The sequence below is a fragment of the Patella vulgata genome, chromosome 8 (genome assembly GCF_932274485.2).
Source record: "Patella vulgata chromosome 8, xgPatVulg1.2, whole genome shotgun sequence".
Classification (NCBI taxonomy): Eukaryota; Metazoa; Mollusca; class Gastropoda; family Patellidae; genus Patella; species Patella vulgata.
This window is the reverse complement of record NC_065886.2, coordinates 53,959,134-53,983,021: the sequence shown is the minus strand read 5'-3', so window position 1 is coordinate 53,983,021 and position 23,888 is coordinate 53,959,134. Positions and strand designations below refer to the sequence as shown.

The following is a 23,888-nucleotide window of genomic DNA, read 5'->3' as shown; positions in this document are numbered from 1 at the left end:
GCATATTACGATTACATTCGGACTCTGACGATTATAAAATGATCACGGTATTGGTTTCGTCATCAGTATCAGTGCACTAAGACAGTGACGCACTGACTTCTTTTCTCCGACTGGGAAGTAGGTGATGCGATAAGTGAACTTTTCAATCAATGATAGATCAATGATTCATTAGCAAACTCCGCCGTTTTGTTTATTAGGTATAGGTCTACTATTAAAACATTGTTATAGCCTTATGTGTAGTTTATATCATCTCGCCCGGTAGATTTCTTCAACTTGGTCGGCGACGACGACTGCCAAAAAAAATTAGACGGTCTGTGTCTGAACTTGAAGTTCTCCAAATTTACCATCTTTTTGTGTGACAGAGATAGAGAAATGGGGTTTAACGTCCACTCGACAATAATTCGCTTGCGTGTTGTTTTCTTTACCTGTGGAACCTGGAGAAAACTACGAGGTTGGACAGGCCACCCTACTTTTTGACCTTGTGGTGATCATGTTTGATCTGACTCCCTTTTCTATTTCCATCACTTTTAAACCAAAAAACTAGCGGTTTAGTTAGCCGTCCGTACAGTGCCCACATGGAACTTCCTACTTTCTGTTAGGGTTAGGGTCAGGTATTTAAGATTAAAACCTATAACACAAAAATGGGAGTCACATCAAACATGAATGCCCTTCTTGTCACGTACAACCGGGGAGTCAAAGCTACGCTAGTTGAGACTCAATGACAGACCTTATGATGCAACGCGGACCCATCTTTTTTTTGTGGTCAAAAGTCATTATGATGAAGGGGGTCTCCGGTCTAGGTGGATAAGACGCTGGCTCGCTAACATTGGCCGAGAAAATTCATCCAGATTTTCCGGCATGGTTCCCCCTTGTCAGTGATGCAGGACTGAGGGCCCGACAAGGACAGCTGTCTTGTCATTTGAATGGTATGAAAAACCGAGATCCCGTGTACACATTGGCGTGCACAGTTGATATTCGATATAAGAGTAGGCTGTATAGTGCCGCTGTTTGGGCAAAATTTCCCTCATAGCACACTGTATGGCGCATGCCCATTTTTATTAGCCCAGTTCGGAGCAGAACAGTAGGACGTTAAACTCCATTTCATTTCATTATGATGAAAATAAGCTTGTGAACTAACTGAATAATTGGTTACATTTTTACTGATCATTGATAATACTGTAATATATTTAAGATTTAGATAAAGAGCTAGCCATAAACAAAATAAGGATAAATAATACAGTATAATATTAAATAATAATAGGACCACAGTCCCAACTTTTGAAAATTTCTAATAAATTGCTTTTTTCTGACAAAGTTATGAACATTTGAAGTCTTGATGAGAAATAAGTTAGATTTTGTACACAATAAAAACAAAGTCTTGATTTTCACCATTTTCAATCCTTCAATAGTTCAATTGGCTGTCACTTAGATAAATAAGAAAACCTCATCTGTCAACCCTCCATGTTTTGAGATAAGAGATTCAAGGATACATTCAAAATAAGCTAGTGCCACCTATAATCTCTGTTTAAATCTGGGGTGGGGGGGGGGTTGGATGGCTGAATGGTTAGCGTGCGAGCGCTGTATCATAAAGTCTGTCATTGAGTCGACTGGCGTGGTTTCGAATCCCCGGTTGTATGTGACAAGGAATAGGGTCGTCTGTCTAACCTCGTGGGTTTTCTCCGGGTCCTCCGGTTTCCTCCCACTGCTAAAGACCCCTATGTGCAAGCGAATTATTGAAATAAAATTAAACCATATGTTAGTCCCGAAATGACCTAGTTTGTGTCGAGTGGATGTTAAACCCCATTTCTCTCTCTCTCTCTCTCTGTTTAAATCTTTGATGGGCCTCTTTTTAATCTGATTGAATCCAAGCCCGGAGATTATCTACAGTTGATGTTTTGATTTTGTTTTCTTAAAGATACATTATGGGAGATGAGATAAAGAGATGGCAGTTCTTGCTATAATAGTTAAAAACTAGATACTGTAAAGACAATTTGCTGAAAATTTCAGTCAAATTGATCCACTATGAGCCGAGAACGAAGCGGGTGAAATTTTCACATAATCTCGGTCATCATTACTAAAATCATTAATATAAACAGCATAGTCTCGATTATCCACTGTCTTGATTTAATTATCAATGGCCGTTAAGCGGCATATAGGAATCTAATCCAGCCAACATCGAAAGCTAGCCTTGACATCGAGAGTTTATTATGGTCTGGATAAGTTAATAAATGTCTAATTAATAATTTATATAACATTTCAGGCCTAAAGAAAGACTTGTAATAAGCAGATTTAGCTCTTGCATAATGTATGTTCAATTAAATGTTAAATAATCAATTTGGGTATATTTCATCCTCGGCTTCCACTGTGGTCTCATTTCGTTTCTTCTCCACTAACTTCTGGGTTAATCCATGGGAGAGGGCACGTATTCAAGTTATCTGCCCTTGATGATTGTGCTATTTTTATCAACCAATCCCATAAATTGTTAATTGAAAAGAAAGTTAGCGAAGTCAAGTAACTCTAATCATTTTGCAACAAGCCGCCATGTTGTTGTGAACGTAAACAAAAAGGCTAAAGAGTCTTAGTAACACTGGTTTGTAAACTGTTTTTGATTGGTTCGCAGACTCAAGCCACGATCAAGGCCACAGAAGATAATTTGAAATCGTGAATACCCGATGGATTAACCCAGGGTATAGTGGAGTAGTACGGAATGAGACCTCTGAGGAAACCGATGATGGGTATATTTTAACATGGATTAGTTTAAATGTTTGCAGGATGTTTTTGCCGATTGATTCATGGTACATTTTTGCACTTTATTTTACAGAAAATGGCTACCAAAAAGAAATTTCAAGACGAACACTGGTCTATAAAAGACTTAAAAGATTTAAAAGAGGTTTTGAACACGTAAGTTTGTGTTCCGAGCTGGTAGAGTTGAAAGTAGACCATTTTTGTTTCCTTTTCTTATTTTACCCTACTTTACATTACCTTTAAAATTATTTCAAGGCATCTTAGACTCTTTCTCACTAGGTCTGCTACCCACGGCCAAAGGGAATACTTTGACTATATCACTTTACTCAATGATCAAGATGATCGAGACTGAATACTGTTGGAGTCACAGTGACTAAGCGGGTAAGTCGCTGGCTCACTAGCCTGGAGGTCGGGTGTTCGATCCCTGCATAGGCTGAGAAAATTCACTGGGATTTTCCGACATGATTTCCCCTTGTCAGTGGTGGATGACGGGGAGCCTCACAAGGACAGCTGTCTAGTCGTTCGGATGGGTCGGAAAACTGAGGTCCCGTTTACACGTTGGCTTGAACGAAAAAGATCCCTTGGCAGTTAAAATTTGATATAAGACTAAGAGTAGGCCATAGTGCCGTTGACCGGGAAAAATTTCTATCATTGCACACTGTATGGCATTTGCCCGTCTTCGTAAGCCCAGTCAAAACAGAACAGTAGGATGTTAAACTTCATTTCATTTCACTGAATACTGTTAACACATGGTACGGATACACAAATTTATCCATAAAATTGATCCTTGTGTTAATATGATCGATATGATTATTTTGTAGTGTTCCTATTGATGATATACCCAAGATCCAGAAAAAACTTCCATTTAAAACAGAATCACAGGTGAGTCAACATTAGTGCCCGGTATCATTCAGTCAATGATGTGGTCATAAGGATGCATCAAATGAAAAATTTTAATTCGATTGGATGTAACAGAGCTTAACAATGGCTGACAGTTGAAGTAAAAAACGAAAGTGAAATAAATAATCAAACCAACTTCCACAGAATTAAAAATATTAAAGTTAAAAACTACATAATGTAAAGGGAATATACAGAAAATTTCAGCCAAATTGCTCCACTCTGAACGGAGATATTAGCGATTGAATTTTAGGCCTAGTCTCGATCATCCAGTTTTGGATTTAATGATCAATGAGCGTTGAACAGCAGATCCAATGATTTTCGACACATAAGATGACTTTGAGAGTTGATTATGGTCTTTTCATGTTAATAAATGTCTGATTAATAATTTATATAACATTTCAGACCTAAAGAAAGACCTGCAATAGGCCGATTTATCTCTTGTATAATGTATGTTTAATGAAATGAACTTGTCCCTTTCACTGATTGAATTAAAACAAGTGGTAGATATTTTTTTGGACTGAATATTTTTAATAATAGCACTTTTAAAACTTTTCTGACTAAATATTGTTTATACGGCATTTAGTGATAGGAATAATATTGAAATGACAGGAACACAACTTTATGGATGACAATCACTAGTAACTTTAATAGTGCAACTTTTAAACAAGTAGGCCTATCCTCTTGTCGTTATCAAGTAGGCCTATCCTCTTGTCGTTATCAAGTAGGCCTATCCTCTTGTCGTTATCAAGCACTATTAAAGTTGTGTTCCTGTTATTTCAATATGATTTGTTGAATTTAAATAATGTTATGAGTTATAACCTCCTTTCTTATTTTGACAGATTAAAGATTTAATAACAAAATGTCGAACGTATGAATTTAGAGGTTAGTACGATTATTATAGTGCAGAAATAAGCAAACGATCCAAATACCAGGAGCTTTTTTATGTCTCACTTTTGGTTCAGCATTAATAAATTACATTTCTGCTATTTTCTTATCAGATGAACAGAGTTAATTCATATTTAACGGTCTTAGGCATTCAGATTATATCAGGGTTCCCGCGGTCCTTGAAAATCCTTGAATATCCTTAAATTTAAAATTTCATTTTCAAGGTCTTGAATATCCTTGAATTTCGCGGAAATTGGAAAATATCCTTGAATTTCAGTTGAGATCCTTAATTTTGTTTCAAATGTCTTCAATTCCTTTTAAATATGAGATTATAACGATAGTTGGTAATGTTTTGGGTTTTTTTAAGATGAAAAAATTGTAACTTTAGGCTAAAAAATGTCCTTGAAAATCCTTGAATTTGATGTATATTTATCCTTGAATATCCTTGAAAAAATGTTTGACGAAGCCGCGGGAACCCTGTATATGTTTAATATCAAATTATGTAATCCAGATTCAGAGCTTTGTCTTTGAAAATAGAAAATCTTTTCCACCGATGCACATGGTTATTTCACAAAGCAATGAATGATTTAGTTGGTGGAGTCTGAAATAAGTAATCTTCCCTTTTTGCAATATTTTATGTTGTTGTTCAGATGTATGTATTTAGTAATGATTGATGTTTTAACTTACAGAAAAACTTCCCAGCTTAGAAGCCCCCATTGAGGTATGTATTTTTAAATTGGATGGTTTACAGAACATAAACAGATGTAGATCTAATAATAAGAGCAGGGGGAGATGACACCACACACAATTACACAAAATAAATCTACAGACAAGACACAATACACAGAAATCACAAACAAACGTACATATCAGATTAAGTGAATGGATCTGGGGGCTAGCTGTAAGCGGCCACTTCCTTATTTCTTATCTCTGATGTTAGTACATGGTTGAGGTCTGACATTATTTATTTAAAACCTACTAAGAATATTTTGTTCAGTATGTTAATTTGGTGTACTTTCAATGACATAATCAAAAGAGAAGAAAAAAAAATCATATGAATACATAGTCCCGAAATGACCTAGTTTGTGTTAAGTGGACATTAAACCCCATTTCTCTTTCTCATATGAATACAAAATGGTTAACTATTTAAATGGCCACAAGATAACAAATAAAGTGGAAAAGATAATTATTAAATAAAAAGTTATTGTATAAAATAACATGTTATTCACGTCTATGGGAATGTATTCTGTGGTGTAAGGGGAGACAATAGAGGTACCATGTAGAGTTACTTCCCTTGCATGGTTTGGTTTAGAATACACAAGAAATTAATGACAATGCTAAACATTGGTATTCTTTCTGTAACCATTAAAGATTATTAAAAGATGACATTCTATAATATAATTCTGTATATTTTATACATGTTTATTCTCAGAGCTGGACAGGTTTAGCAGCAAGATTGGTGTACCATGATGCTATAGATCACTCGGAAAATCTCTCAAGGGTAATTCATTTATTTATAATATCTAGTTAGTTTAATTTATTTAAATGTAACTCAAAGCACTTATATTGTTTGTTTAATTTATTTAAATTTAATTTAAAGCAGTTTGTAACTTAATACATCTTTCTTACTTAGAGTTATTTTAAAGGGACAATAACACTCTTGCTGGCTTGACAGCTCCAGAAAATAAAAAAAAGCCTTATTCTAAGTACTAGATGTGTTAGTGTCCTACCTGTTATGTAAATTATCCATTAAATCCTATTTTATGTGTCCAGAGGGCTCAAAAATATTTTTAAATCCAAGTCACATTTGAAAAGCTTTACGTCAGGCTTTTCAAATCATTTTGTTGAATTTTTCCAATTTTTTAAATTAGGTGTGTTAAGATGCAATTTGTATCATCAGTTAATTGGAATATTGTAAAATAGTACAATTTTTTGACCAGAATAATGATTGGGACATATTATTCAGTTACAACAAGAGTGGTATTGAGCCTTTAAGTCTTGCTTTAAATTCATTTTACAAGATTAAAACTGCTACTATAACCAACCAATACTCTTTAGATTGTGTTCAGTGAATAAACCAATCTCATTAAAATACAGATCTATATTTAATTTCGTTTTTTTTTATACTTTCGATGGCCTACACTACATGAAGATCTGACAGTTGTAGTGGAAGGTCGTGTCAGGGGTCATACAAGCGGCTTTTGACCCTATAACATCAATGTTGATTGATGTTTCTAGTAGGATACCCACAGTTCCGTGCATCGCATGCCAAGAACTCACTGCAACAGACTGTTTCATTAGCTAATCCCTCACATCATCCAGAACGCCTATTATATAACAACTCTTCCAGATCCTAGTGTAGTAAAGACAAGTAAAATGAAATTTTGAACTATAAAAAAAACGAAACGAAATAGGATCAGCGCCCTTATTCACGAAAACTTAAGCTAAGATACAATCGAAATTTTAAGAAATACTGCAATTCGATTGGCTGACCAGTAAAATCAATTTGCTAGATCCAATGAAGTTGCAGTATTTCTTAAAATTTCGGTTGTAAATTAGTTTAAGTTTTTGTGAATAAGGGCCCTGTGTTTTAATGAGATTATGAATTGTTTTATTTTTAGGCCATGTCTTTAATTAGTGAGTATGAAGATAGAACACCAGTAGATTGTGAGTTAAAGGTTGATTATAAACGGATATATAGATACCTAGCAGATATATTACTAAATAAGGCATCAGTTACAACATTACCAGCTTTAGGTACGTTGACAGACAGAGAGATTAACCTCCACTCCACACAAACTAGGCCATTTCGGGACTAACATATGGCTCAATTTTATTTCAATAATTCGCTTGCGTGTAGGGGTCTTCAGCTATGGGAGGAAACTGGAGGACCTTGAGAAAACCCACGACGTTGGACAGACGCCTCTACTCCTTGTCACGTACATCCAGTGAATCAAAACCTTGCCAGTTGACTCAGTGACAGACATTATGATACAACGCGCACACGCTAACCATTTGAACATCCAACCCCCCCAATAAAAAGCAAAGTAAAATCATTAATGTAATTTGGGACGATAGTACAGAGTCCTCTTGAATGGGGACTTGTGTCTAGATATGCTTGCTGTGGATCTGGACATTACACATCAGTTTTTTTGTCGGGGGGGGGGGGGGGGGAACAATGGAAAGGTACACTATCACATTTGGTAATATCAAGGAGGAGAGTTTGGAACACCCTCAGTATAATATTTTTATTTAGATAATACTGTACAAGATGTGAAGATAGGGACGAAATGGACATTTCAGCCAGAAAACAGAATTGTGAGAAACTTAATGCCATAAATTCAATGTCCCATAGTTAGCAGTTTCATACAATAACATTCACATTATTGTTACTGATGTACAATTATTTTAGTTCTGTGGCCTAAACTAAATCAACCGCCATAATTGTTTTCATCCGTGTAATTTGCATAGGGACTGAAATTAACTTAGCGGTTATTTTAGAGTAATGGAAAACGGTCAATTTCTTGAAATATCTCAGCCTGGTACCGTGCAGAGAATGGCACGCTTATCGCCGCCAAGTGTAAACAGGGCTATAGTTAGCAGTTTAATACAATAACGTTGACATTACTAAAGATACATTATGGGAGATTAGATAACGAGTTGGCAGTTCTCACTACGGCCTACTCTTATATCGAATTCCAACTGCCAAGGGATCTTTTACGTGCACGCCAATGTGTACACAGGACCTCAGTTTTTCGTCCCATCCGAACGACTAGACAGCTTTCCTTGTCAGCCCCTCCGTCCTGCATCACTGACAAGGGGAAACCACGCCGGAAAATCTGGATGAACTTTCTCGGCCAATGCAGGGATAAGTTAATTAATGTCTAATTGATAGTTTACATATAAAGAAATACCTGCAATGGGCAGATTTAGCTCTTGTATAATGTACGTTTAATGCAAATATCTTGTTTTCAGAATGTACAGTTATATTAGATTTAATGCATAGTTTAGCAGATGTTTTAAAAGAGAAGAATACAGAAATACATGAGAAGATAATACAATGGAAATATAAATTATTAACTTGTAAAATAGATTTATATAATAAACAACATCAAACAGATCAGTTTAGAAAAGCTCTATTTAATGGTATGTTTATTTCCTAATCTGGTTGTTACATATTTATCCCAATATATTATTTAAAGCTGAAGTTTGTTGTCAAGGCTTAAACAAGTAACTGGTTGTTTTGAAATGATTTGGATTATGTATAGGTTTACATTTATGGTGGTTGAGTAGTCTAAGTTGCGCACTAACTTTTCAGTATCGATCTTAAGACTTTGTATACTTAATCCATGTGTAAAATAACCCAGAGGACACATAACACACACAGTCCGACTGTTGTGTAGTAATGGGGATACAAGGGGTAGAGAAAAAAACTATTTATAGTAAACAAGACGGTTTCTGGGGTAGAGAAAAAAAACTATTTATAGTAAACAAGACGGTTTCTCAGACCTAAATCAGTTTTTGAATAAATTAGGACTTCTTACACCTCGGACACATGAGCCACAGTAAACAATCATGGTTGCCTCCAGCAACAGTTTCACATTGGACGACGTATCCCTTTTACTCAAAGATATCACGTCACCTCAATTAAGTCACATGACCAGAAGTAATTCCCTCTACAACGCAACAATCGAGGTCTACCATTTATCACGACTGGAATATCGGTGAATTTGTTTTTTTGAATGCATAAAATGAATTTGAGTTCGGCGGAGTAGAGCATTGAAGTAATCCAAATTGTTGTATTTTAAAACTTGTTGTGGATGTATTTAAAGAATTAACCCAAATCACAAAATCTCATTTGAAGGTAAATAATAAAAAAGATTTTAAAATACTTTGAGTTGATATTATAACCCTTACTTTCAATTGATGGTTGGAATTATCGAAATCTTTTTTTTAGCATACCGATAACTTAAAGAATTTTCAAGAAAACTCATCATTTTTTTGCAAGACAAACCAAAGTCTATAGCCAAAAAACGAACTGCAGTTTACTATTACTTGCAATGAGCATTTTTCGTGCCCAATTTGAAAATCCATGCAGGCATAACTGAGAAATTTTGACTTTTGTTGTCATCAGCACCCTTAATTATCATGCTTTTGGGCTAAGTTTGGAACATAGTTAGTAAATAAAATTAGTATTTTTTAGGTGATTGATATGTAGTTTATGACCCTAAATAGCCGAAAATGTCATATCTTATTGAACAAAACTTATAGTGCTAGCTTTAAAATGCGCATTTTAGAGAGAGTACTCAACACCCTTGATTAATTATTAATATTGTGTTCCATCCTCTCAGATAAACATTTTTAATTTGAAACATTGTAACATTGAGTTAACAAGATGACTAGATCTACAGTTTGGGCCGTGTAACCTGCATATTAACATGGGTGTCATATATAGGGCAGGATATGCTTACACTTTCTATAACATGTAAAAGTACTTGCTACTGGATCTGTGTTTTAATCTGATTGTATTTATCTTGACGTCGGATCTAAAATGTATTTTCCATAAAGACTTTATCATTAAAGATACATTAGTTACACGTGTAAGCTGATACTGTTGACTAATGAAGCTAGGCCTTTTAGTAATGACAATTTTTGTCATTAACTCATATAAGAGGTTAGTATTCTAAACTAATGTTTAGTATGTATAGAAAGTGGTTAGAAATTATGCAGTTGTCATTAATTAGCAAGTGTGTAACTAGCTGTAAAAAATGTGACTATTTATAACACCCATCACTATTGAATACACAAACCTGGACAATAGTGATGTATATCATTCAATAGTCACAGTTTTAACACCTTAGTGACAAAACACCTACATAATGACTACTGCCTGATTACTAACAATTTTAACTAACTAATACACATTATGTATATAAACTGATGACTTTGATCTATTAGAGTTGTATATTTTCATTTATAACAGTTATTTGTTGCTTAGTCAACGATATCAACGTTACAGTGTTAAGAACTAAATCTGGCCATTGTAAGTCTTTCTATAGGCTTCAAATGTTATAGAAATTATTAATCGGCAATTCTCAGACGGTGCAGAGACAGTTGATGCCTTTCTAGTTCAAACTTCTAACAGTGACAACTCTGTTCAGAATAAAGTACTTTGACTGAATTTTGAATATTTTCTTTCTTAATCATCTATTTTTAAATTATTATAGCAAGAATGGCCAACTCTTTATTAATCTATTACCTAATGTACCTTAATGGTGACATTGTAATCATTCTATATCATGAAGTTTATCTTTTTGATGGAGAACCTATGTTTTAGTTTTCTAATTCTATACTTGTGTTTTTTTTTTTATAGATTTCTCAGATTTACTGAACCCTGAAAAGACACCAGAGAATCCAAAGTCCAAAACTGGACATGGAAAAAAACGAAAACGCGGTGCAACTTTGGATATGAACAGCCTTGCCAAGATTTGTAAAGCACAGGATAATTCAGAGGAATCTGTTAAAGATCCAACATCAAAGAATCGACATCAGCAATCATTAGTCAAACCCAAACTATTTACAATTAATCCATTGTGTATTCCAGTAGCGCTCGTTAAATTAAAGGACTTAAAATAGTTGATAAGTGATTTGAAGCGTAAATATGTTCATCAATGCGGAAGTCATCTATAATTGAACTTTAACCTTTTAGAAATCATGTTGATGTCTAAGTGTATGTGTATAAGTGTGTCAATTTGGATTTTCCTGTGATCCAATCATTTCCTTTGTTAGGCCATATAAGAAAATATTATGGTTCTCAGATAATCGTCACTTAAAAAGGGACGCATGACCCATTTTTATTTCAAATGATAAAAACATTCTATTTAGTTGCGGGGGTGGTGGTGGGGGGGGGGGGGGCGAATGGTTAGTGCGTGCACGTTGTATCGTAAGGTTTGTCATGAAGTCAACTGGCGTAGTTTCGATTCCCCAGTTGTACGTGACAAGGAGTTGGGTCGCCTGTCCAACCTTATGAGTTTTCTCTGGGTCCTCCGGTTTCCTCTCGCTGCTAAAGACCCCTAAGCACAAGTGAATTATTGAAATAAAATTGAACCATATGTTTGTCCCAAAATGACCTAGTTTGTGTTGAGTGGACATTAAACCCCATCTGTGTGTGTCTCTCTCTCCCCGTGAAATTTAGCCCAGTAGTGATCTGTCGACAAATTAAAAACACAAAAAAAATAAAAACCTCCCCCCCCCCCCACATCAGATTATTGGAACAGATTGTCTGAGAACGAGAATATCATTTTGTTTGGCCTTATTGTTAAGATACATGTATTGTTATGTTCATACCAGAAATATTAACAATAATTTTGCAGAGATTTTAAACACTGTTAACGCTGAACCACTATCGACCCATGGTGTTAGCATTGTCGTTTATAGGTAACGGTATACGGAATAGCGGTAGCTGAAATGGTCACCATCTTTATGGTTAGTGCGTGCACGTTGTATCGTAAGGTTTGTCATGAAGTCAACTGGCGTGGTTTCGATTCCCCAGTTGTACGTGACAAGGAGTTGGGTCGCCTGTCCAACCTTATGAGTTTTCTCTGGGTCCTCCGGTTTCCTCTCGCTGCTAAAGACCCCTAAGCACAAGTGAATTATTGAAATAAAATTGAACCATATGTTTGTCCCAAAATGACCTAGTTTGTGTTGAGTGGACATTAAACCCCATCTGTGTGTGTGTCTCTCTCCCCGTGAAATTTAGCCCAGTAGTGATCTGTCGACAAATTAAAAACACAAAAATAAATAAAAACCTCCCTCCCACATCAGATTATTGGAACAGATTGTCTGAGAACGAGAATATCATTTTGTTTGGCCTTATTGTTAAGATACATGTATTGTTATGTTCATACCAGAAATATTAACAATAATTTTGCAGAGATTTTAAACACTGTTAACGCTGAACCACTATCGTTTATAGGTAACAGTATATGGAATAGCGGTAGCTGAAATGGTCGCCATCTTTATTGCACGAAAAATGTCAACATCATCAACTACAGACTTCAATGTTGACGGGGGGGGGGGGGGGGGGGGGGGGAGCCTAGATTTGTTTAATACTATTTATTAGGCAAACCCCTTCTATGAATAAAAAATATCTGTTGTGTTTGCATCATGTATAGAGTTTATACATAATGTTAGTTTCCTTTGGAAGATAGTTTTTGAAAAAAAATATTTAAAATTTTATAAAACTATTTTTCAGATATTCCAGGAATGTGTTTTTGTGCATTTGATAAGATTTTTATCTGCTGTTGTTGTTTCATGTATACATGTTCTACAATATATTTGTAAAAAAAAAAACTTGATTAGAATTTATATTCTATTTGCTTAAAGGTGCATTATGTAAGATTTAGATAAAGAGCTGGCCGTTCTTGCTATAATAGTTCAAATTTAAAAAATGAAAATTTAATTCAAATTACTTTATTCTGAGTGAAGTTGTGGGTGTTGGAAGATGTATCATAGATTGTTTATTATCGTTAAAATGGATTATTCATTTTTATACACCCACATTTTCATGTGGACGTATATTGTCGTCGCCCCTGTCCGTCCACAATTTGTTTGTGGACACTCTACAGGTCACAATTCTTATCCGATTTTGACGAAACTTGAAATGTAGGTTTATCTCCAAAAGATCTCGGCTGCTTTCGATATTGGCATGTATCGGATCGAAACTTCATGGATTATGGCCCCTGTTTGTACGAAAAATCACGTTTTTAGCTTGTGGACCCTATAGAGGTCACAACTTTTATCCGATTTTGTTGAAACTGGAAATGTAAGTTTATAACCCAAAAAATCTCGGCTCCTTTCGATATTCGCGCATATCGGATCATAACTTCCTGAATTATGGCCCCTGATTGTACGAAAAATCACGTTTTTAGCTTGTGGACCCTATAGAGGTCATAATTTTTATCCGATTTAAAAAAACGTATTATTATATTACCATTAACACCCTAAGGACAGCTGAGTTCAAATTTCGTGAAATTATGGCCCCTGATTGTACGAAAAATTGTTTTCTTTTTAGCTTGTTCTCTATCCATCTCTCGAAAATGTGGGCGTATCCTGCCTGGCAGCCGCTGGTATCATTAAATTTGCAAAACAAATTCGTTGAGGGTTCACATGGTGCTACAAACTGAAACAACGGCTTTAACTCTGGAAGTAATTTACAAAAATGGTTGAAATTCGACAGTGTATTTTGTTTTAATAATGTAAATAATGCATCTAAATAGGATAACTCTATCATTAGAGTGTTCATAGGTGCAAAATGAAACAAGGGTATATAAAAGGAGAGAAGTTTAACAACCCAGAGCTTCATCACGGGCATAGACGTAATAAGCGGCTCAATCCAGTTCACCACGAAATTTCAGTTACCCAAAAATTTAATTCAAATTGGTGATTATAAAATAAACCTAATCTTATACGAAATTGTTGTTGTTGTCAATTTGTCTAACTTAGAACAAAGTCCACAAGATAAGGACTAACTTTAAGTCAGACTCCTACTAGACCTCAACATAAAAACGTGGATCGTTAACCAAACTACTTATCTGAGTTTGATACCTCAAAAAAAAATCCCAAGTTGAGTGGCTCCTAGGTTGGGTAGAGAGTTGTAATCTTCAAAAAATCAGAAAGACAATTATCGAGCACATGCTTTTAGACAAATTTTAGCAGAATGATTAACTTAACCATCGAAAATATATCAAATTGGGCAGATGTGGGAAAATCTTCTAGAAGTAGACAAACCCAAACCTGGTTGTTTCTATCTCATGTCCAAATGTAGTGAACATGATGGAAGTCCTGGGCAGACTCGTAACTGGCACCAGAATTCTGCAGGTTTATAGACAAACATGTCAAAGACTTGGTTCACCTACATCCGAGTTATATTAAAATCTATGGATTTAACTCCAGCAAACGATGTGATTCTTGTTACTATGGATGAATCGAAAGTTAAAACAGAAATGAAAAGGGGTTTAGCGTCCTACGGTTCTGCTCCGACTGGGCTAATGAAGACGGGCATACGCCATACAGTGGGTCTATGCGGGACTTTTGCCCGGGCAGCGGCACTATGGCCTACTTTTATATCAAATTCCAACTGCCAAGGAATCTTTTATGTGCATGACAATGTATAAACGGGACCTCGTTTTTTTCGTGCCACCCAAACGACTAGTCAGCTGTCCTTGTCAGGAACTCCGCCATTGACCAGGGGAAATCACGTTGGAAAATCCTGATGAACTTTCTCGGACAATGCAGGGATCGAACACCCGACCTCCAGGCTAGCGAGCCAGCGACTTACCCATCGGACTTTAAACAACAACAACAATATTCTAGATTCATGCAACATACACGAATAGTTTATTTAAACTATGTAGCATGCTTGAAATAGTTATATATCAAAAAGTACATAATAACAGATAAATTAGCACAGGTACCTATATATACTGTAGAATAGTTAATCAATGCTGCTCTTTGGTAATATCTAATTGATATTAAAGATGGCATATTAAAACTACATTTTTATGCTAATGTTTTCATTGCAAAAACAATAATTCAATTAACAATAGTTAAATTATACAGGCAAGGGAAATTACTCTGTAGCCTACAGACAACAAATATTCAATCCCATCACGGTTTTTATTTTACTTTATTTAATTACTCTCTTATTTAGAATTGAGTTTCAGGTCGTATTTTTCAATAAAATAACTTTCTTTTGCCTTCAAGAGGTTGTTGTTTTTGCTATTTATTAAGTCTATATAAAGGAAAAACACTAAATTTATAATTTAACTATGATGTTGTGATGTCATAGACTATTGTTATTTGAATAATTGTTTAATATATGGCTGAAGAGCCGCGATCACGGTGAAAACATTAGCATAAAAATGTAGTTTTATTTTGCCAGGTTCAATGTCAACCATCCATATATATACATGTACATACATTATACTAAGAGGACTAGACAGAATGTAATATATAAGCATTTAAATAATACACAACAATAATATAAATTGAAACAGCTGACCCCTTTCCTACTCAAACATATTGATACAGCTGACCCCTTTCCTACTCAAACAAACTGGTGTTCTCATCAACTTCTTACAACTTCTTTTTATACAAGTTATAGTGGTTTGAATAGCTTGTTTATTCTGTAGTTTAATTTGCTAATGTTCAAATACAACCTCATATGTTAAAACACCAGTACTGTATTGGAAAAAGCGAAATAGAATTTAACGTCCATGACACAAACTAGGTCATTTCGGGACTAACATATGGTTCAATTTTATTTCAATAAATCGCTTGTGCGTAGGGGGTCTTTGGCAGTGGGAGCAAACTGGAGGACCCGGAGAAAAGCCACAAGGTTGGACAGGTGACTGTACGTCTTGTCATGTCCAACTGGGGTATCGAAACCACGCCAGTTGACTCAATGTCATACCTTACAATACAGCAAACATGCGCTAACAATTCGGTCATACAACCCCCATCAAAATAATACAAAGTACCAGAGTGGTTATTGCGATAAATTTGGTTAATGAGCGACATTAAAAATGTAATTTTGGATAACCTTTTAACTTGATCAGACTTTAGAGTAATCCTTTCCAAGATTGTTATAATGGAAATAGTACGGATATAATAATAAGAAACATCAAATTAGACCGTTGGGTATGAATGTAATAAGTAAATTAATACAATGGTTTTCATTATGGGAAACCCATAATGACACAAGATTAAAACAATACAAATGGTGATTGTTTATGTAATAAAAAACACCACCAAATTATATGGTATTCGGTATGGATGAAATAACACAAGAGTCAAATAATGGTAATGGTTTATGGAAATAAAAAAACACCTACCCAATTATATGATATTCGATATGGATGAAATATTACATAATTAATACAACAGAAATTATATGGTTTATTTTTGGTATGGATGTAATAATACTAAATTCAGTATTAACCTGGAAATAACTTTTTGCTTATAAAACAAACTTTCAAGTTAGGAAGTAATATCACACTAGCGGTTTATTTTATTTAATATTAAATTTATAAACACCTACTGTATTTTCAGATCGCATTTTAGCTGAGACGTAAGACTGCATATTGTCGGTGAAGTGTTAAAAGGGTGTATCTCAGGAAATTAGTCCAATACATGTACACTTTTTTGCATTTTTAAAATCTCACAATTAATATGCACATTTCTGTCTTAAGCTGTGTATCTCTACGCCAATTAGAACTGTTCTGGGTATCATGTGTCCAAATGTTGTATCTTGATTTGTGAAAATTTTGAAATGCAAAAGGTTCTATTTCTTAATCTTCAGAAATTCTTAGATACACCCTTTTGACACTTCACCCACGATATATCTGATGGTAATATTCTTGTTATCATAAACAATGTTATTTTTGGTAAGCTATTTATATAAAGGGTAGGTCCAAGAACACACTAAATAACAGTAGATTTAATATCATTTGAAGGCCTGTTAATCCCTTTCAAATCTGAAGGCTTGTTAATCCCTTTCAGACTACAATATTGTTAAAATTGGATCTCTATAAAAGGAATAAAATTGGTTCAGTATTAACAAAGATATGATGAATTACAATGAGGTTTAACGTCTGACTGGGCTAATGAAGACGGGCATATATGCCATACAGTGTGCTATGACTACAATGCGGGGAATTTTGCCCAGACAGCGGTGCTACAGCCTACTCTTATATCAAATTCCAATTGCACGCCAGTGTGTACACAGGACCTCGGTTTTTCATCCTATCCAACTGACAAGGAGAAAACATGCCGGAAAATCCTGATAAACTTTCTCAAACGACACTGGGGGAATCAAACCAGCATCTTACTCACTTAGCCACTGTGGCTCCGCAGACATATGAAACCTGGATATGGTCAAATTAGTTGTAAACCAAAATTTATCTTAAACAAAACAACTAAATATATGGTCAAAATTTATCTAATAATATCACTGGATTCTTTTTAAATAAAACTACTTATTTGATCATTTTGATTTTTATAGCTGTCAAGACCAATCTTTGGTCATTTTGACTGAATGTCATGCTTGTTTTTATGTCATTTTTGAGATGTTTTGTTTCAGCTATAACCACCTCTCAGTTTCTCTGAACTCTATTGATAGGCCTCAGGGAGAACATCTACCACTGATATTCTGTTTTCATCATGAATTATTAACTAATTTTAGTATAGATTAAACCATGACAGATTTGATATTATCTGGAATATGCAAATCTCACAGAGATTTTAAGTATGTAAATTAAAGTTAGAGATTTTGATAATTTATATAACATTACAAGCCAAAATAAAATCTTGTAATAGGAAGATTTCGCTCTTACATAAAGCATCTGGAATCTCATTATTTATATGTGTGACTTGATAATCACAACATTACAAGCCAAAATAAAAACTTTTGTGTAATATGTAGATTTAGTTCTTACATCTGGAATATCAATATTTATATATGACTTGATAATCACAACAATCCTGATGATATTTCATCAAATAGTTGTACATGGTCAGTTTTATTTCCTAAAATAATTGGGGAAGGTTCCTTTAATTTCTATCATTTAATGTGACCGATTTATTTCAATAAGGGGAGAGAGAAATGGGGTTTAACGTCCACTCGACACAAACTAGGTCATTTCGGGACTAACATATGGTTTAATTTTATTTCAATAATTCGCTTGCGCATAGGGGTCTTTAGCAGTGGGAGGAAACCGGAGGACCCGGAGAAAACCCACGAGGTTGGACAGGCGACCCTACTCCTTGTCACGTACAACCGGGGATTCGAAACCACGTCAGTTGACTCAATGACAGACTTTATGATACAGCGCGCGCACGCTAACCATTCAGCCATCGAAAACCCCTATTTCAATAAGGACTAGATTTGAAATACAATATACTTAAAGGAAGAATAAAATAATACTCTTCATATATAAACATTATCAGATTTGGTATATAACATACATTATAATATATCAAACCAACTATGTAATCTTAGTAATATACTAGATTGGAATGATATTCTAGTTTATATTCCATCACAGTATCTTAAAGGAGATGGTCAACCTATTTCTATATTTTAACAACTTAAAGGAGATGGTCAACCTATTTCTATATTTTAACAACTTAAAGGAGATGGTCAACCTATTTCTATATTTTAACAAAGATAGATAATGTTGACAGCTATAAAAGACCTTTGTGAAGCCTCTGTTCAAATGTCATACTAATTTAACCATTTCACAACTGTCAATTAGAAAGGTTAGTAAAACAACTGAAAGTTAATTTAGACTTTCAAAAAAATCAAATTTGTCTGACTAAATTACTGGTGTACCATCATTTCTAAGCTTGGTGATGCCACAATGAAAGATCTGGCCGTGTTGGCGACATCGCTAACACATTCTCTAATACTGAGTAGTACCTGAACAGGGTCATCCAGAATTTATTCTGTGGATTAACTGACGTATCGGTCTAAGTTTTATAAAAATATAGAAAGAGATGAACCATGTCCTTTAATATAACATCATAATACAAAAAGACATTAACTAAATGCCTCTTGTAAATCTGTTTTTAACTTTCATAATCAAAGAAAGATATCAAAAAAAGGTGTTATTCAAAATAATTGCTTTTTTTTTTAATTGCAATGTTTATTTACCTATTATTATATAATTATATAAAATATTTTCAATCCCTGAGTGATAAATGTAAATATAATACGACACACACAACATATCTCAATGCCAACATAACTTAATTACCATATTATAAATCACAGTAATAAAATAATTGTTAAAATAAAGTATATAACGTAAGGGGGAGGGGGACTAACGCTAAGATTTTCTATAAAACAAATTTAATTAATACAATATATTTTTCCAAAACATAGAAATTTAACAATCCATGGGAATTTGAACAAATCCAACAAAAACTCTGATCTGTAGAAATTGTGGATAGACGATGTAGGAAGGCAACTACAATACATGTATGTATACCTCAACATTAAACGTGGGCGTAAAACAATGTTATATAGAAGTCTATTTAACAGTATTTTAAATTTAATTGTATCTTATACTGACATTAATATTCACAGAATTTGTTCATAGGAAACAGTTTGCCCAACCATATTGGTGCATATCATAACAAAAAATAAAAAGCCTACACCAATTAATTATGTTGTTTATGGTCAACTTATTTTATTTAGTAGCTGCCAGATTTATAAGGCCACAAGTGTAACAAGTTCAACCAGAAACATAATTCAGTAATTTTAATGGACGTTTTGTTTAGAACTTTGAGAATTCTCTAATTCTCGTACATTATAAAGATTAGCACTTAAAGCGTTAAAAATAAATGTATCAAATACAAAACAAACTAAAGTCTAAAGTTTAATATTTCAAAAGTCAAATTTCTACAATCCAAAAATGATGTTTTAGGGGGGTAATTTTTGCTGATTAATAATAAAATTCATCCCTTTCGGGGAATATTTAAATTTAACCTCCCTGTCTGGGAATATTCGAGAATTTAACCCAACAAGACTCGTCTCATCCGTTCTTTTGTATTGTCTTCTTCTTCCGGCTCACTATCACTGGAATAACTTGGTGATGGACTAATAACTGTACTACAACTTGGAGAACATAGATACTGTAATAATGGTAGTCGATACTTTCCACAAAAATCAACAAATTTCACTTGTTCTACTCTTGAGGAAAAGTACACACCTGAAATGGATATGGCACAATGTTGTTAATTTAGAGAGAGAGAGAGAGAGAGAGAGAGAGATGGGGTTTAATGTCTTCATTCATACAAACCAGGTCATTTTGGGACTAATATATGGTTCAATTTTATTTCAATAATTCATTCGCCGGTGCGTAGGGATCTTTAGCAGTTGGAGGAAACCGGACGACCTGGAGAAAACCCACAGGGTTGAACAAGCAACCCTACTACTTGTCACGTACAACCGGGGATTCGAAACCACGTCAGTTGACTCAATGACAGACCTTATGATACAGCGCGCACATGCTAACCATTCGGCCATCCAACATCCCCTCGTGAAATGTGGAGATGTATCGCTAATCTGAAAGTTTCTATTTCTGCTAAAAAGTAAATGTACTACAGAAATTGAGGTTATTTTATGATAAAAGATTTTTAAGAGTCCTCCTCACAGAATGAACTTGTCTGATTCACTTAAATCTATCTCGGTATCTACGCCGACTAAGTTAATATATAAAATCATTGTAACAGAAGGCCAACCTACCTTTACATTTGATGTTAACACAATGATGGGCAGAATCGAGATATTGCACCAAGTGACGAGGTAATTCTTCACTACTGTACGGTAAACCATCAATCTTTATACATCGACCAGCAAGTTCTAACAACGTAGGTGGATTGTAGACTAAATCCTGTACAAACTTATCTACCAGGGGATTATTTCTTAAACTCAGCTCAACGATATTAAGAGAAACTATAGCAGTAGGTAGCGTTGATATCTGGTTGTTATGGAGACTAAGAGAACGTAATTGTTGTAGATGAATGAGTGTTGGTGGTAAACTTTGTATTTGATTATCACATAATACCAGAGCTGTTAATTTATGTAAACAGCCGACCTCAGCTGGAATCTCTGTAAGACAATTACCTCCAAGATATAAAACTTCCAAGCTGAAACGATAAAGTTATATAAACACATGGAATAGGTGTCTACTAAGGTTATGTCCTACTCGAATACTTACACAGTCTATAAATAGAATGAAATGAAATGGGGTTTAACAGCCTACTGTTCTGCTCTGATCTAGGCTAATGAAGACGGCATACGCCATGCATTGTGCTTTAAAGAAAATTTTTGCACGCGCAGCGGCACTATAGCCTACTCTTATATTGAATTCCAACTGCCAAGGGATCTTTTACGTGTATGCCAATATATACATGGCACCTCAGTTTTCGTTCCATCCAACAACTAGACAGTTGTCCTTGTCAGGCCCTCCGTCCTGCCCCACTGACGAGGGAAACCACGTCGGAAAATCCAATGCAGGGATCGAACACGCGACCTCCAGGCTAGCGAACCAGCGTCTGACCCACTATTCACCGTGGCTCCTCACAGCCTATAAATCATATCACAATTTGGCAGTGTACAGTAGAGAACATAAACATGCAGCGAACGTGCAGAATCTGTGACCATACATACTTGTAAACGATAAGACAGAGAGAGTTTAACATCCACTCAACACAAATTAGGTCATTTCGGGACTAGCATATGGTTCAATCTTAATTTAATAATTTGCTTGCGCGTAGGGGTCTTTAGCAGTGAGAGGAAACAGGAGGTCACAGAGACAACCCACAAGAATGAAAAGGCGACACTAGTACTACTTGTCAAGTTCAAGTAGACCACGCCACTTGACTTAATGACAGACCTTGTGATTTCACTAGACCCCCTCCGGCTACACTCCAGCCCTCTTTCATACCATACAAAAATATATTATGATTCTAAGACAATTCTTGCCTAAAATCTGATGCGAGACACGATTTTATTTTTGTATTTTATTTTGTCAATATGACTACTGGTCTAAATTTACAGAGCCCAGTAAGGGACGCAAAAAAAAACAATATAATAATAATAACCGGCGCGCGCCGGATAATAACTGGCGTGCGCCGGATAATTTCCAATAAGAAATAGAATGAAATGGGGTTTAAAGTCCTGACTAATCAAGACGGGCATACGCCATATATAGTGCGTACTATGAGGAAAAGTTTGCCCGGGCAGCGGTACTACGACTTACTCTTATATTGAATTCCAAATGCCAGGGGATCATTTACGTGCATGCCAATGTGGACACCAGACCTCGGTATTTCGTCCCATCCCAACTACTGTACGTTGACCGTAGGCTCGCTATCCAGGAGACCCCTTGTTCCTTCACTGCTTTGGCCGAGTAAGTTCATCGGCATTTTCCAGCGTGGTTCCTCCTTCACCATTGATTGAACCTCATTTCATTTCATTTTAATATTTAAAAAGTTTATTTTTAAAATTTCTGTACAAACACTTAGTGTCCAGATTCTAATAATTCGAAGTGTACCTGTAACCCTAATAATAGTAACACCAGGATCAAAATTCCCAGAGTGTTCTATAAAGTCACTGAGTACTAACTTAGCCTAATATTATCTCAACGTAGAATACAGAACTGGAACAATAACCTTTGGACCTACCAAAACAGTATTATGTAACTAAACCCAAATACGGTTAAACAATACAACAATATGGTAACATGGTCATACTCATACATACTTTGTTAGACTTTTAATACTGCTATTGATCACTTCAATTTTATTTCCACCCATATATAGACAACGCAGATGTTCTAGTTCTGTAACTTGTGGAGGCAATTCTTTAAAGTTGTTTCCTCCCAGATTTAGTACTTCCAGTGAACTCATGAGTCCAAAGTCTTTGGGAATACTGTCGGTGTCAAAACAGTTATTCCTGGCTATAAAAGTCTTCAGGTTATGTAATTTTACAAGTTCTGGACTGAGGATAGTCATATTATTGGCACTAATGTCCATGGTAACCAGGTTTCTAAAACTAGATATCGTGTCTGGTAGACATAATATTTCATTGTGATCAAGCTGTAAAGCACGTAGTTCATTTGACCTCAGCAGCAAAAAATCTGGTAAAGTTTCTAAATCAGAGTACGACAAGTCCTCGGCATTTTCACCGTTGAATTCACTTTCTGAAGACGAAGTGTCACTTTCCGATTGTCTTCGGAGATATTCCATATTAAGCGTACTGAAACCTGCTGCCGCCATAGTTTCGTTCGTTAATTTAGCAATTTTACACAATTAAATTTTAACAAAAGACAAGAGTGTCTATCCCTATTGTTTCTCCATCACCCATACCATGAACAGCCGCGTTCACTGCCTTTGACTTGGCAATTTTTTGGCCTACCGAAATGTTGGTCAAGGCCGAATGGATAGCAGTCAGTGAGCACGTGCTAGTCTTGAATATCAAGTACGATCTGCATACCCTATTTGCATAACACTACAAATGCCCTATATATATATTTCACGGCCACTGGATGAAATGGATTAAGACACGTGAAAGTAATTTTTTTCTCCAAATATAAAACTATGTCTAAAAAGTGTCGAATAACAGATAGTAGTGTTGTTCTACGTGAGAAAAGCGTGTCTAATAGTCTTGTTCATTGCTACAGGGATCAATGAACTTTGATAAATGGAGTTGGCTCCCTTTATCTGTTGAGACGATGAAAACAATAAGTTTCATATTTATTAACGTTCTAAACAATCAAAAAACATATTTT

General features: G+C 35.1%; 1 protein-coding gene and 1 long non-coding RNA gene across 4 annotated transcripts; one reads left to right on the top strand and one right to left on the bottom strand.

The window, feature by feature from the left end:
- The first annotated feature begins 71 nt into the window (after positions 1-71).
- Positions 72-12,598, top strand: LOC126829968 (uncharacterized). 2 transcript variants are annotated; one of them, XR_007683617.2, is made up of 9 exons: positions 72-117; positions 2,822-2,901; positions 3,567-3,627; positions 4,485-4,527; positions 5,220-5,251; positions 5,963-6,031; positions 7,152-7,287; positions 8,506-8,676; positions 10,904-12,598. It is a non-coding gene; the product is annotated as an uncharacterized LOC126829968 (long non-coding RNA). The 2 variants fall into 2 exon arrangements; XR_007683616.2 differs by having other exon boundaries at positions 72-197.
- Positions 12,599-14,898: 2,300 nt separating this feature from the next.
- On the bottom strand, positions 14,899-23,858 carry LOC126829963 (leucine-rich repeat-containing protein 58). 2 transcript variants are annotated; one of them, XR_007683613.2, is made up of 4 exons: positions 22,862-23,858; positions 20,840-21,243; positions 18,736-20,303; positions 14,899-18,696 (listed from the first exon to the last, which is right to left on the bottom strand). XR_007683613.2 is itself a non-coding variant. In XM_050560164.2 (3 exons), the coding sequence occupies exons 1-3, from the start codon at positions 23,374-23,376 to the stop codon at positions 20,107-20,109; spliced, it is 1,116 nt and encodes a 371-aa protein (XP_050416121.1). In that variant the 5' UTR covers positions 23,377-23,858; the 3' UTR covers positions 14,899-20,106. The 2 variants fall into 2 exon arrangements, 1 of the variants encoding a protein (XP_050416121.1); XM_050560164.2 differs by having other exon boundaries at positions 14,899-20,303.
- Between the last annotated feature and the right edge of the window lie 30 nt (positions 23,859-23,888).